The 13,521-nt window shown below is 40.3% G+C and overlaps 1 protein-coding gene across 1 annotated transcript; it reads right to left on the bottom strand.

Moving 5' to 3' along the window:
- Positions 1-8,044: 8,044 nt before the first annotated feature.
- helt (helt bHLH transcription factor) lies at positions 8,045-10,145 on the bottom strand. The gene is made up of 4 exons (XM_061680467.1): positions 10,119-10,145; positions 9,512-9,616; positions 9,313-9,409; positions 8,045-8,538 (listed from the first exon to the last, which is right to left on the bottom strand). The coding sequence occupies exons 1-4, from the start codon at positions 10,143-10,145 to the stop codon at positions 8,045-8,047; spliced, it is 723 nt and encodes a 240-aa protein (XP_061536451.1).
- Positions 10,146-13,521: the final 3,376 nt, after the last annotated feature.

Below are 13,521 nucleotides of genomic sequence, written 5' to 3'. Positions count from 1 at the left end.
GGATAGGCTCCAGCACGCTTCTCCTGAGAAGCGGCTCAGAAAATGGATGGATGGAGAATTCTACCGGTATTATACTTTACAAAAACATACAGAAATAACACAATTAAATAGAATTTCAAAAAATTGACAGTTTGTGCATTATGATTTCATGCATTCATTGTGCAGCTGCCCAGTCCACCAGGGGCCAATATTATACATGCCTTCGTATGTACACGAAAACGACGGTCAGAACTGCTCAGTATGCTGCAGTCATATTAGTTGTTTTTTTTAGCAGATAAAAAGTATATCTGTGTAAGGTCATATTGTATGTCTACTTGTGTTGCTGCACCTTTTGCGTTTAAATGCTTGCCGCTTTAATGGTTGTAGTTGACGTAGTATGCGTGTGCGTGTGCCTAATACATTTTTCAGCTATTTGATTGGTTGACATGCAGTGTTGCCACGGATACCTTGAAAAAGTAACTTAGGTACTTTACTGATTACTCGATTTCAAAAGTAACTCCATTAGATTACAAGTGGTGTTTTGAGTTACTTACAGGAGCTACGGCAGGAATATCACTTATCCACAGTACAAAAAGAGCATTAGCTTAACTGTACCCATTACTTGGTAATACACGCCACACAGGTTACACAATGATGTCATCAACGTGCACCAAACACTTCAACATTAGCGTAGCTGAGGCCACATTAAATGAGCTACTTAGCGGCGAAGACTAAGTGAAGCCGCGCATTTCTTTGCACTTTTATATTTACTGCATTGTGGATTGTATGATAAACAATGACGTCCCATTTTCTTTGTTGACTGGCTTGAAGAAGTAACTGTAATCTGATTACTTCCCTGGATGGAGTAAAGGTTTACATTGTTCGTTCCTAGAAAATGGCCGAAAGTTATTATGTAATGCGTTGACATGTCTGTTTTGATGACAATGTTGGGGGATTTTTGTACAAAAAGTCATGTGAGCTATAAAGTCATTTGCAGAAAAATGACTTTGCAAATGTTTTTAAATTAATATATGATCTAACCTCCAATTTTGTGAAATTACACCGAATGTTTTTTTTATTTGTTAAAAAGAGTGGTATGTACAAGAGAAATCGGTAGGATTTTGTACAAAATGTCATTTGAACGCCAGTATAATTAGCAGAAAACAATTTTATAAATCTACTGTATTTGCAAGTTTCAAAGTTTTTGGTGGTTTTTTTAAATTTACATTTTTTTTCTCATGACAGCTTAGCAGGATTGCGTACAAAAGGTCGTGTGCGCGGATGTATAAATAGCAGAAAACCGTTTCTTTAGACTGTTGGCAAAAGTTTAAAATTTGAACTGTATTATGAATTAACCTTATGAAAATGACATACCCAAATGGCAAATTATTGTAATTATGACTGTTTTTTAATTCAGATAAAATCATATGGTCTTTTTATGAACGTCAGTTTGTGTTAGCCAAACTACAATGTGATTAGTAGAAAACAAACTTATTGTAAAACAATTTTATAGAAACTACATGCCCTAACTGCAAATTGTTTAAAACTATGACACTCATTTTTATTTATTTTTTTTAATGAAAAAGAAACATTTTATGCCGTAATTTTGTCGTGCATCCGATAGTCATATGCCTGCAAAATAGTCCAAATTGGACATAAATACTGTGCAAAATATTTTGTGCCATTTCCTACTCAACTTTTCTTCACTTATCCATTACGTCACTTCTTCTTGAACATTTACTGTGAAAGAGGGCAACCACTGAGCTTGATTTGAATAGATTTTTACAAGTTTAGTCATGTCATGCTATCAGGCTTAAACATATCGGCACTGATTGATAAACGATGGAGCCGTCCTGTGAAATTACTCACAGGGCGCTATCATTTAGTCGCCCGGCCTTCTTCTTCTTCTTCTACTCTCATGTAGACGAATGTTACGATTGTATGGCTCTTTGTTTGCGCACCGTGCCGAATCACCTGATTTTTTTTAGTAATGGCACACTGTCTGTGCAGCTGACACAAGTGAGCCGTATTGTCGCGGCAGAAGCAAACGCGCCCGCGCTGAATTCGCTTTTTCAACCTTTTGTCCCTCCAAAAACAAAGAGCGCACTTTCTCTTGGCAAATGATGCCTTAATTGTACAAGTTAACAAGCTCCCTCTGTTTTTTTTTTGTTTTTTGTTTTTTCTTCCCATGAATAAAAAAAGACCACAGGACACTTTTTGGGCATCTTTGTGTTGTTTTTAAATCAGGGATTCTCAAACTGAGGTGCGCCCATCGTTGGGCGTGCATGATTGCGAGCTGACATCAATAATTACACATTTACATTTTATTTTTTTATTTTTTTTTTTGTAGTTGTGTTTTGGTGTTTTTTTTATTGTTTTGTTTTATGTGAAAATAAATTATAAATAAACATGTCCTTTAAGATGTTTAGATTTGGAACAAAAAGGGATGCAATAATAATAATATAAGAAAAGAAAAAAAAAACATTTTTAAAAATGGCCAAACTAAGTTTAAAAGCAAAGTTAATTTTAAAATGACAAACATAATTCAAAAACAAAAACAAGTTTAAAATGACAAAAATAAATGTAAGGAATGACAAAACTAGGATAAAAAGGAAAAAATTTAAAATCGTGTAGTATAGACATTAAGAAATAAAAAGATTTTAAAAAAATAGTACAAAATTCATTTTAAAATTAGAAACGTAAATTTTAAAAAAATAAATTAAAATGACAATGTAAAAAAAGACAAGAATAGGATAGAATTAATAAAAAGAGTAAAAGTGAATAAATATAAAAAATAATAAAGAAAAAAATAAACAACATTTTAAATAAAATAATACAAAATTAAAAATAATTAATAAAATATTTTAAAAGAGAAAGAAAAACATTTAAACATAAAATGATTTTAAAACAAAAACAATAATACCTGTACCTAATTTACGTCAAATTACTGGTGTTCTAAATTTGATAAATTTAGTGAAGCTTAGATGTGGTGTTTAAATGAAACTGACGTTTATTTTATTTTATTTTTTTAAATCATGTTTATGATCAAACAAAACACTTTGGTTTTTTTGGAAGGGGTGCGAGGTGGTGTACCAACTCTGCGGGGATGCGGCAGGGGGTGCGCGGCTTAAAACGTTTGGCAAAGGCTGCTTCGAATCACGGCTCCTTGTTCCCATACAAACAAGAAAGAGGAATAAATGCGAGGGCGTGACAGAGACGAGAGTCCACAGTGGGACATTTAGTACAGTATTCAAGACGTTTTCATTTCTATGAGAAGATGCCTTTGACCCCCCCCCCCCCCCCCCTCTCGCACCCTCCTCCCCTCTCACTCTCCTGTTAAGACACTGCCTCTTGTATGGCTCCATTCACTTCTGCCTCCGATACGTTGCCCCTAAATGGAGGTAGGCGTTGAATCGGGGGCAACTGCGTGGATTTGCATAATCTGATGGCATTGCGCCGGGATTGCCGAGCCCTTGCCAAGTGCACGAAAGGTGACGAACACTGAAGCTCAGTGTGGCCTCATCGCGTATTAACTATATATATACATTTTTTGTTTTGTTTTGTTTTTCAAAAAGAACCACTTGCTTCAATTCTAACAAAACAAATGTGTGTGTTTCCTTTTTTTGTTTTGTTTTTGTTTATAGTTGCAAGTCAGCATACAGTGAGGTGACCTGTGCCCAGTGGCTTGTTGTTGTTGTTGTTGTTGCCAACAGGCCCTCCCTCATTCATTCATTCATTCATTCATTCATTCATTCGTTCGTTCATTCACGTCTGCACTGCTCTTACAGTGAGCACGGTGCCAAGCAAGGCTTCTCTCCTGATGGGAAAACTGTTGCTCATGTGCCTGCCAAGTTTTGGCATTATTAGCCCGGGAGGAGGGGGAGGTGGTATGGTCGGGCGGGGGAGGTGTACTTTGATCCCCCCCCCCCCCTCCCCCCATGTGAGATAGATAGGACTACTATCTAGTGTGGGAATGATCTCTATCCTCAATCCAATGCCCCCCACCCTCCTTTTCCTCTGAACAACACCCCCCCCCCCCCCCCCCCTACCACCCCGCCCGACCGCCCCACCGTCGTGCTCCTCCACGTTAAGCCTCAGATCAGATTGCGAGGTGCGGACGGGCAGCCGACGCGATGCTGATGCTGCGCGCCGATTAACTGTTGGACTTCTCACAGCTTGCCTACGTGCAAACAAAAACATCATTGTGCTCACAAGCGATGCGGGAATGTTCAACCGGCGCCACGTCAAGTACTACACTAGACCATTGCTGCGGCTGTAAGTGTGATTTGGAGGACGTTTCTATTGACGATGCGTTAAAAAAAAACAACTGCGCAGTTCTGGAGCGGGAACACAGAAAAGTAGAAGTTTTTGAAAATGGCTCCCTTCTTGTATTTATATCTAAGACAAGAGCTGAGCAACCTGCCCAATAAAATATCAGATTTTTTTTCGGAAATTTGCTCTGCTCATAGAAAAAGCAGACGATGATGACATTATTGAAAATTGCTATTTTTTTCCTCCCCCTTGTTGGATTTGCTTTATTTCTCCTGCTACAAAACAAGCTTACAAACAGTTTTCTTCGAACATTTGCCCACAGCTTTAACTTGAATCAACTTCCATAGAAATATATATATTATTATTATATGATATATTTTTTTCCCAGATATAATGAGGCCTTGAGATGACAAGTTTAATTCATTCCGTGACCACGCTTGTAACTGAAAGTTTTAGTTGTAGTTTTATTTCGACCCAAACAGTTTTCACTTTTGATTTACTTGCTCTTATTTTGAAACGCACCTCTACTTTTATTTCGGAAATGAGATAACTTTACACAGTTGCGCCCACAAGTTTGATTTGTATACACGCGTGCCGTTCTCGAAAGAAAACGATTGCTCATTCAAAACATATTTTTGTGTTTTTTATTCGATTCAAATTAAACTAGAAGGCATTTCAGAAAACCACAATCACTAAACAAAATATAGCAACAAAGACAATAATGATGTATGGTCGCGCTTCACTCATCAGTTATATATATATTTTTTAAATGCCAGTCCTGTCTCGCCCAAATTCTGTCAGGGTGTGTAAACTTATGAGCACAACTGCACGTATCGGCAGTCATACATACAATACGTAGATGTTCGGCTCTGTGTTTCTTAACAATAAAAAAAAATGCCATAAAGTTTTCGAATTGTTATATATATTGTTTTATATATATATATATATATATATATATATATATATATATACACACAGGGGTTACGGAAAGTATTCAGACCCCCTTAAATTTTTCACTCTTTTTTATATTGCGCCCATTTGCTAAAATGATTTAAGTTCATTTTTTTCCACATTAATGTACACACACCACCCCATATTGACAGAAAAAAAACGTAATTAATAAAAAAATAAAATAAATAAATAATAATAAAATATAATAAAATAGCTGTGTGCTTAGGGTCATTGTCTTTTTTTTAAAGGTGAACCTTCGGCCCGGTCCGAGCACTCTGGAGAAGGTTATCGTCCAGGATATCCCTGTACTTGGCCGCATTCATCTCTTCTTGGATTGCAACCAGTCTCTCTGTCCCTGCAGCTGAAAAAACAAAACCACCCACAGCATGATGGTGCCACCACCGTGCTTCATTGTTGGGACTGTATTGGACAGGTGATGAGCAGTGCCTGGTTTTCTCCACACACGCCACTTAGAATGAAGGCCAACAGTTTCCATCTTGGTCTCATCAAACTAGAGAATCTTATTTCTCACCATCTTGGAGTCATTCAGGTGTTTTTTTTTTTTTTTTAGCAACCTCCATGCGGGCTTTCATGTGTCTTGCACTGAGGAGAGGCTTCCGTCCGGCCACTCTGCCAAAAAGCCCCGACTGGTGGAAGGCTGCGGTGATGGTTGACTTTCTAGAACTTTCTCCCATCTCCCGACTGCATCACTGGAGCTCAGGCACAGTGATCTTTGAGTTCTTCTTTAGCTCTCTCACCATGGGTCTTCTCCCCCGATTGCTCAGTTTGGCCGGACGGCCACCTCGAGGAAGGGTTCCGATTGTCCCAAACGTCTTCCATTTCAGGAGTATGGAGGCCACTGTGCTCTTAGGAATCTTAAGTGAAGCGGAATTTATTTTTTTTGTAACCTTGGCCACAATCCCGTCTCTGAGCTCTTCAGGCGGTTCCTTTGAACTCATGATTCTCATTTGCTCTGACACGCACTGTGAGCTGTAAGGTCTTATATAGACAGGGGTGTGGCTTTCCTCATCAAGGCCAATCAGTATAATCCAACACGGCTGGACTCCAATGAAGGTGTAGAACCATTTTAGGGATGATCAGAAGAAATGGACAGCGCCCGTGTTCAATATAGGAGTGTCACAGCAGAGGGTCTGAATACTTATGGCGACAAGCGAATTCAACGCCAAAGACAAACAATGTCAATCAATGCAATTTCTTTTTATGCGTGCTCACTTTATGATTATTCATGCGACGTGTGAGCCCGCACGGCCGCTGTCTTCTTTATGGCTGCTTAACGTGTTTTTATTGAAGCATCCAGGCGAACGATGGCCGTTTTATTCACTGAGGCAGCCACCCTGAAATGATTCTTGTGCACACATATCAGGGTGTGTACACAATAACCTCTTTTCATGTCTTATTAATATTGAATGAGTCTTAAGATGTGGATTGTTTTGTGCCTTTAAAAAAAAAAAAAAAAAGTGTTTTCTTGCAGTTTCCTTAAGAGAGAAACTTAGATTTCACGGTGCTGATGACGTTTCTTGGCAGTCAATGAAGGATGAAGCGCGATTGTTCGCCTTTCAGCCTTCGCTCACAATGAGGCGGCTCTCCTTGAGCTGTTTAAGCGGCGTTTTAACATTTCAACGCCGCGCATACGACTTTGTTAAAAGAGCTGAGAAGGAGAAATGTGTTATTTCTCCTTTTAGGGCTTTCGGGGAGAAGATTTACGAAACACTGAGAGCACATTATTGATTTGGGGTTTCCCCTCCTTACACAATAATTTCATAACCTTCGCGTGTGTGTGTGAGGTGGACGTGACATTCTGCTATTAAAAAAATATTGACCTTTAAGTAGCCTGACTTCAGTGGGACATTTGTGGATAGTTTTTTCATTTATTTTTCCAATTATTTATTTTATTTTTTGGGGTGTGGAACCAACTCAGGAAACACTTATTTCTCAATAATTTTTGGGATTTTTTATATATATATATATATATATATATATATATATATATATATATATATATAATGGGCACCAATTATCTGCGGATATTCGCTATTCTTGTGTATTTTAATTAGAAAATAAAATTGTATTTAGTTATTTATGAATGTATTATTAGCATTTTAATTAGGGATGTTCAATACCACATTTTTCCAGACCAATACCAGTACGAGTATTCACTCTTGAGTACTCACTGATACCGAAACCACTCATGCTTTTTATCCAGTACACACAATTTCAATGAACACAACGACATATCTTTTCTTTCCGCTGCACGATTATTTGCCGATATGCCAAACTGCCGCAGTGTAGCGCCAACTACTGGCGAGGAAGACTTACTCAACGTCATTTTTTGTATCGGTGGCTGGTATCGGCAACCTTCACGAGTACCCGATACCAAGAAGCAAGGCCGGTATCGCTACTCGCCCAATCCCAAATTTGAATTATTGTCTTTTGTTTTATGTACAGCACTTTGGTTACAGCTGCGGTTCTTGTTGAAGTGCTCTACAAATCAAGTTGAGTTGCTTTTTTTTTTAATTATCTGTCGGTGGTTCCGGTAATCATTGTATATTTGTGAATATTGCTGCTTTGACAATCTGAATTCCCTCGTGGGATGTATAATATCTTGCTCGCTTAGCTGGCTAGCTGGCTACCTCGCTAGCTTGCTAGCTACCGAAAGCTCATCCTGACCATAATGTGTGTAAAAATGCCAAAGTCGCTATAGGTTTTACAAGAATCATTTATTTACATCATGTACAGTTTACAAGCTCCGCCTCCATCCTCCACATTGATATAAATAAAACAACAACAAGGCAGCAAGTTCGTGTGTTAGTGTGTGCGCGTGTTACATGGCGTGTTGCGCGCTGTGCAAGGTGAAGGTGTTGTGGTGGGCGTGGCCTATCAAGTTGAAGTAGTGATGATGTTCGAGTCCCTGCACCGGTGACAAGTAGCCGCCGTGCTGCTGCGCGTGCCCACTCAACGCCACGGCGGGCTGGTACGAAACGGCGGGCCCGCGGGCCGAGCCGTGCCAGGCCACGTGTCCCGGAGGACTCTGCCGCTGGTAGGCGGCGGCCTCCGCGGGGCCGTGGCTCTGGCGCTCCGGGGACATGCGCGGCCGGCGGTCCGGGTAGTCCGAGGGCTCGGGGCCGGACGCGGCGGCGGAAGCGAACGCGGGCTCGGCGACCGAGCGGGACTTGGACTGCAGGAAGGCCAGGATGCGCGCGTATTTGATGTCCTTGGTCTCGGCTCGGTCCTCCGTGGTCAGGTAGTGGACCAGGTTCTTCATGCACTCGTGGTAGCCGTAGTGGAAGTAGTTGGCGAACTCGGTCAGCAACTCGCCTGCAATGGCGGACAAACGGCAACTTTAAAAGCAGCAAAATTTGATAATCTCATACCTCAAAGTGGACGTGCCCCTGAAAAATCCTTTGAACGTCTCATTGGCTTGAGTCCTACCACTTTTTAATCAATTGACGAATTTTTTTTTAGACTAATTTCAAAGCAACAAGTTACCTGAGTTTTTTTTTAATTTTTTAATTTTTTTTAAGTAAAGGCTATTTACCGGGGGTTTCACAATTTGTATCGTACGTTTACAATCTTCGCTTCAAAATACTGCAAACTGCAAACTATGACTTTTGAATCAGTGCGATATTTTGGAGGGCACACGTCTTACCTCCACAAGACCTCGAAACACACATTAAAAGAAGGAGAAGAAAACTAATTGCATTTTTTGGTCACTTTTATTCTATCACACTGTCTTGTTTGAACTTTTTAAGCGGTGTTGCTAAATGTTATCATGTGTACTTTGCATTCTCTGCTAAATAACTTTTATCAAGTGTGATACTGTTATGTGTAAAAAGTGAGCCTGGAACGCTCTTTAAAAAAAAAAAAAAAAAAAAAAAAAAAAAAAATGAGACTCACAAGCAAATTTTTTCTCATTTTCTTGCATCTTGTCAACACATTTTTTGTTGGTATCAATTTGGCCTTCGTGTGCTGCGGAACACGTTGCGACCCTTGTTTGTTATTTAAAAACAACAAAATACAATACAATACCCAAAAAAATGGGCCTTTAAATGATAATGTTCAGTTTCCAATGACATCAAGTTTACCACTCACTCTTCTCTCTTCCTCTCGGGAAATCTGCAGAATGGAGAGCCCTCAAATACTGAACCGTCATTTCCAATATTTCAGCCTTCTCCAGCTTCCCGGAGTTCTTTAAAGAGGATCGAAGGAAAATGATATGAATCATATGTTGTGAACTGAATAGCAACGTGCATCCCGGTGTCGTGAGATCGCTAAGGGAGGAGATCGATACCTGCTTCGCCAAGGCCATCGGTACAGTTTTCCCCAGCTCGTTCAGGCAGCGGTTGATGCGATCTCGTCTTCGTTTTTCAATCACTTTGTGAGAGATGGGCGTTCTCTGGAAACATGCAACCATGGAGATGACGTCACCAAAACAGATTGAGAAAATGACAAATGTGTACTTTTTTTATTTTTATCCCCCCCTCCCCCAAATTGACACACGAGTGCAACTCCAAACGACGCACTTGCGCGCGTCGCGGCTGCGTTTTTACGCACAGCTTAACGGAGGTTTTTCTTCCGCCGATTCGTCATTAAAACGTCAACCGACTCGAGCGGAACGTTTCATCAATTATATTTAGCCCATTTCGAGTTATTGTAGATAGAGATGCATAATCTGTGTGTGTGGGGGGGGGGGGGGGGAGCGAAAAAAAAGAGAAGAGAAGTGTGTGGCGCGCTAAATTGCGGACAAAGTTGCACGCAAAAAAAAAACTCAAACAAGTAAACAAAGCTTAATTCTACCATCATAAAAATACGTGCAGCTCAAGTTGACGCATGCTTAATGTCAATACTATCATTTGATATCAAAAAATATATAGAATTTGGACACGTGGCGTGCTTACCTTTCGTTCCTTCATTTTGGATGCCATGGAGGAGATGTTTTTTTTATTTTTTTTTTTAAAAACTTTTTTTGGGGGGGGGGGGAGTCTTGCAAGGTGTTGCAGCGTGCAAGGAGATGCGAAGCCGCGGGAAGGCAAATGAAATGTGAGCGGTGCGAAACAAGGCGGCTTCTTATAAAGGAGCTCATCCAGGAGGGATTCACGCTAGGAAATGGAAATTATTCCACGGGGCGGGGGGGGGGGGATTAGGTGGGGGGTGTTTAGTTGGAGAAACAGTTTTGAGGGAGAGAGGGGGTGGGGGGGGGGGGAAGAAGAGGTGGGCCGTCAGGGGGGTTAACCTGGCTTTGTTAACCCACGTGGCCGTAGAGCGGCCACGTGATTCGTGGCGAGAAAAAGGAGCTTTTGGCGCACATGAGCGCGCGGCCAAAAAACAACAACAACCAAACGACAAAAAAAAACAACAACAAAAAGGGACCTGCAAGTGGTCTGTATGTGTTTGTGTGTGTGTTTGTTTTCCCCTCACACGATGGTTTGTTTGGTCGTCTTTGGCGCCATCAGACTAATTCATTTTTTAAAATTATTATTATTCTTCTTAAGTAGGCTGTTCCGCCGAGTTTAGTGCACACGACTCGCTCTCAACTTGTTGTTGTTGTTGACGTGAATTATTTTCTTTTCTTTTTTTCCCCCCCTGGCTACTATTTTGTGTTAGTGCGTCGGCAGGTGCACGCGGGGCCCGCTGGCACACGAGCGTGCTCCGCGTCAAGGCGCACGCGAGGAGCCGCCACTGGAGACCCCTTTTTTTTGGGGGGGGGGGGGGGCGCTCAATTTGTATCCTATTATCCTATAAGAAAATGTCTATTCAGTGCCATGAATAGTTTCATTGGCCTAAATTTTCATAATGCTCTGCGAAGAAAAGGGGGAAATAAAGAAGAATGCAGCTGGTGCGAGCGCGCATTATCCGCCGTCACCTGCGAGATGGAGAGCCCGGAGACCTCTATTCATTTGCCTAATTTCGGTCAACTTAACAAACTTTGGGGGAAATTATACTGCCATTGTTGCGAGGGGTGAGGCCTTCTGATCGAATTAACGCCGTGTTTTGATCCGGTAAAAGCTGAGAAACAATCGCGTTTCAAGGCGCCCGGGGAATGCGCCAACGCGGCGACGCACAAAGGCGACTGCTTTAAATGCCCTCAAAGTTTTTTGGGGGGTTTGTTTTGTTTTTTTTTCCCTTCTTCATCCCCTCCTCCAAACAAAGGGCATTATTTTATACTTGAATACATTTCGCACGACAATTGTCTGTTTGCTTCAAACATATCTGCAGCAAGCAAGGTTGACAACAGGTTTATTGTGTGCGTGCACCCAAACGGGCTCTCATGCGCCAAAACAAGGCGGCTCGCATGCAGTCTCGCCTTTTTCACGGGGCTTTTCACGGCCGAAGAAAAAGAAAACTTCGCCCGCCGGGCGGCTTGCCTATATTTGATCCCGCGAGCGATGTCAAAGAATTAAAATACAAAAAAAAAAAAAGATTGAAAAAGAACATGGGGAGGTTGTGAAAGAAAAGCCTCAGCAGACGTCTGAAGAGTTTTTGGGGAGTGAGCTTCTTTTCGGGGAGCACCATGGAGAGAAAGACGCGAGCGAGCGGGACGAGGGCAGAAAATCCAATTACTTGACTGTGCACTTGTTTAAAAAAAAAAAAAAAAAAACTTTTTTCTCTCCTTTCTTTTAATGTGTTTAGACTTTCCAAGTGTGCACTTGTTGCACTCGTGCGTGTGTGCTGCACAACACAAAATCCACACTCAACCTTTTTGCTGTGGAGTCAAAAAAACAAACAAAAAAACAAACATGCAGTCGAAATAATTGACTTGATGAGGACTTCAGGAATTATTACGTGGATATTATAAAGTATATTTTGACTGTCAACCTGCACCGCGTTTGGAACTGCCTAAGGAGGGGGGGGGGGGGGGGAGTCATTTCAATTTGTATGTACATCGGGTGCACATGATTCAGAAAATATATTTGAATATGAAAGAGGGAAAGAAGAGGGAAATGACGTCCTTTAAAAAATAACATATTTTAATCATGTGCAACCAAAAATGACGTACTTCCCCCCCCCCCTCCTCAGTGAATTGACAGGCAAGCACAACAACAGTATGACAAAAAAACATGATTAAAGTGATGATTAAAGTTTTCATTTTGCTTATGTTACAGATGAAATATAACGTGTGTATATATTAAAAATAATAATATAAACAAAGATATGCTGTTGAAGTCAGTGTGGGGGGGGGGGGCGTGTTTGGGAGTACTTAATTTTCAGTTGGTCACAATTAAAATGTGCTAAAAAATGATTTTCCCCTCTTTTCCTCAAAAATAATCAAATAATATGTGTTAGTTTCACACGTTTTAATCATGTGCCAAAAATGTGTGTCCATGTTCGAATTAAGTACATTCAAAGGACTTTTTTGTTTCTTCTTTTTATCCGTATTTGGCATTGGTGGGGATTTAGTTACAAACGACGTTGCAAAACTATGATGCTAATGTTAAAATCATAATATGACATTATATTTGGGTTTCTCAAAGTATGGTATGCTTATGTTTGAATGGTGCAACAAAATATATGTATGATCAAATGTGCATATAATGCATGCAGCCCAGACTGAAAAAAAGGGGAAAAAAACTGACATAAATCTTCCCTCTTTTCCTCAAAAAGAATTAAAATTATATATTTTTAAAAATATTTAAAAATAATTAAAAAAAAAAATAAATACAGCTAAAAATAATAATAATGATGTACATGTTCAAATTAAGTCAATTCAAATGACTTTTTTTCAGTGCATAGTCTTAGTAAGTTGCATTTACTTTTGACAAACAAACAAAAAAAGTTGAAGCAGAACAAACACTTGTTCCACCGTTTGCATTGTATGGGCATGCACATTTTTTATTTGTATTGTTTTTAAATATGTGCACTGTACTGTAATAAAGTAGCACAAACATTTATTGCTCAAGTTATTTGGCAGCATGGTAAAGTAATAGAGAAAGACATGATTGCACAATATGTTCAATTAGTTGGACAAAAAAAAATGTTGACGTTGTCCTTACAGGACAAAAGTGTTTAAACTGAGCAGTTCGTGTTTGTGTGTGTGTGCGTGTGTGTCTGTGTGTGTGTTGTCAGGCACTACTCCGTGACCCGTGGTGACCCCTGAGGCTCCCCCTCCCCTCCTTCACACACACGTATACACGCATACACACTCACCATTTTTGAGGTTGGTGCGCCACCGTCAGGCTGAAGTGACTCACTTCATGCACGCATTTTGACAAGTGCACAAGAAGCTATTAATCTGCACTGTTACTAGTCATGCAAAACTGCACTAGTTGAAATCTCTGTGCTACTAGTGCTAAAAGTTAACTG

The sequence above is a fragment of the Phycodurus eques genome, chromosome 6 (genome assembly GCF_024500275.1).
Source record: "Phycodurus eques isolate BA_2022a chromosome 6, UOR_Pequ_1.1, whole genome shotgun sequence".
Classification (NCBI taxonomy): Eukaryota; Metazoa; Chordata; class Actinopteri; order Syngnathiformes; family Syngnathidae; genus Phycodurus; species Phycodurus eques.
This window is presented reverse-complemented; position numbering and strand designations above follow the sequence as displayed.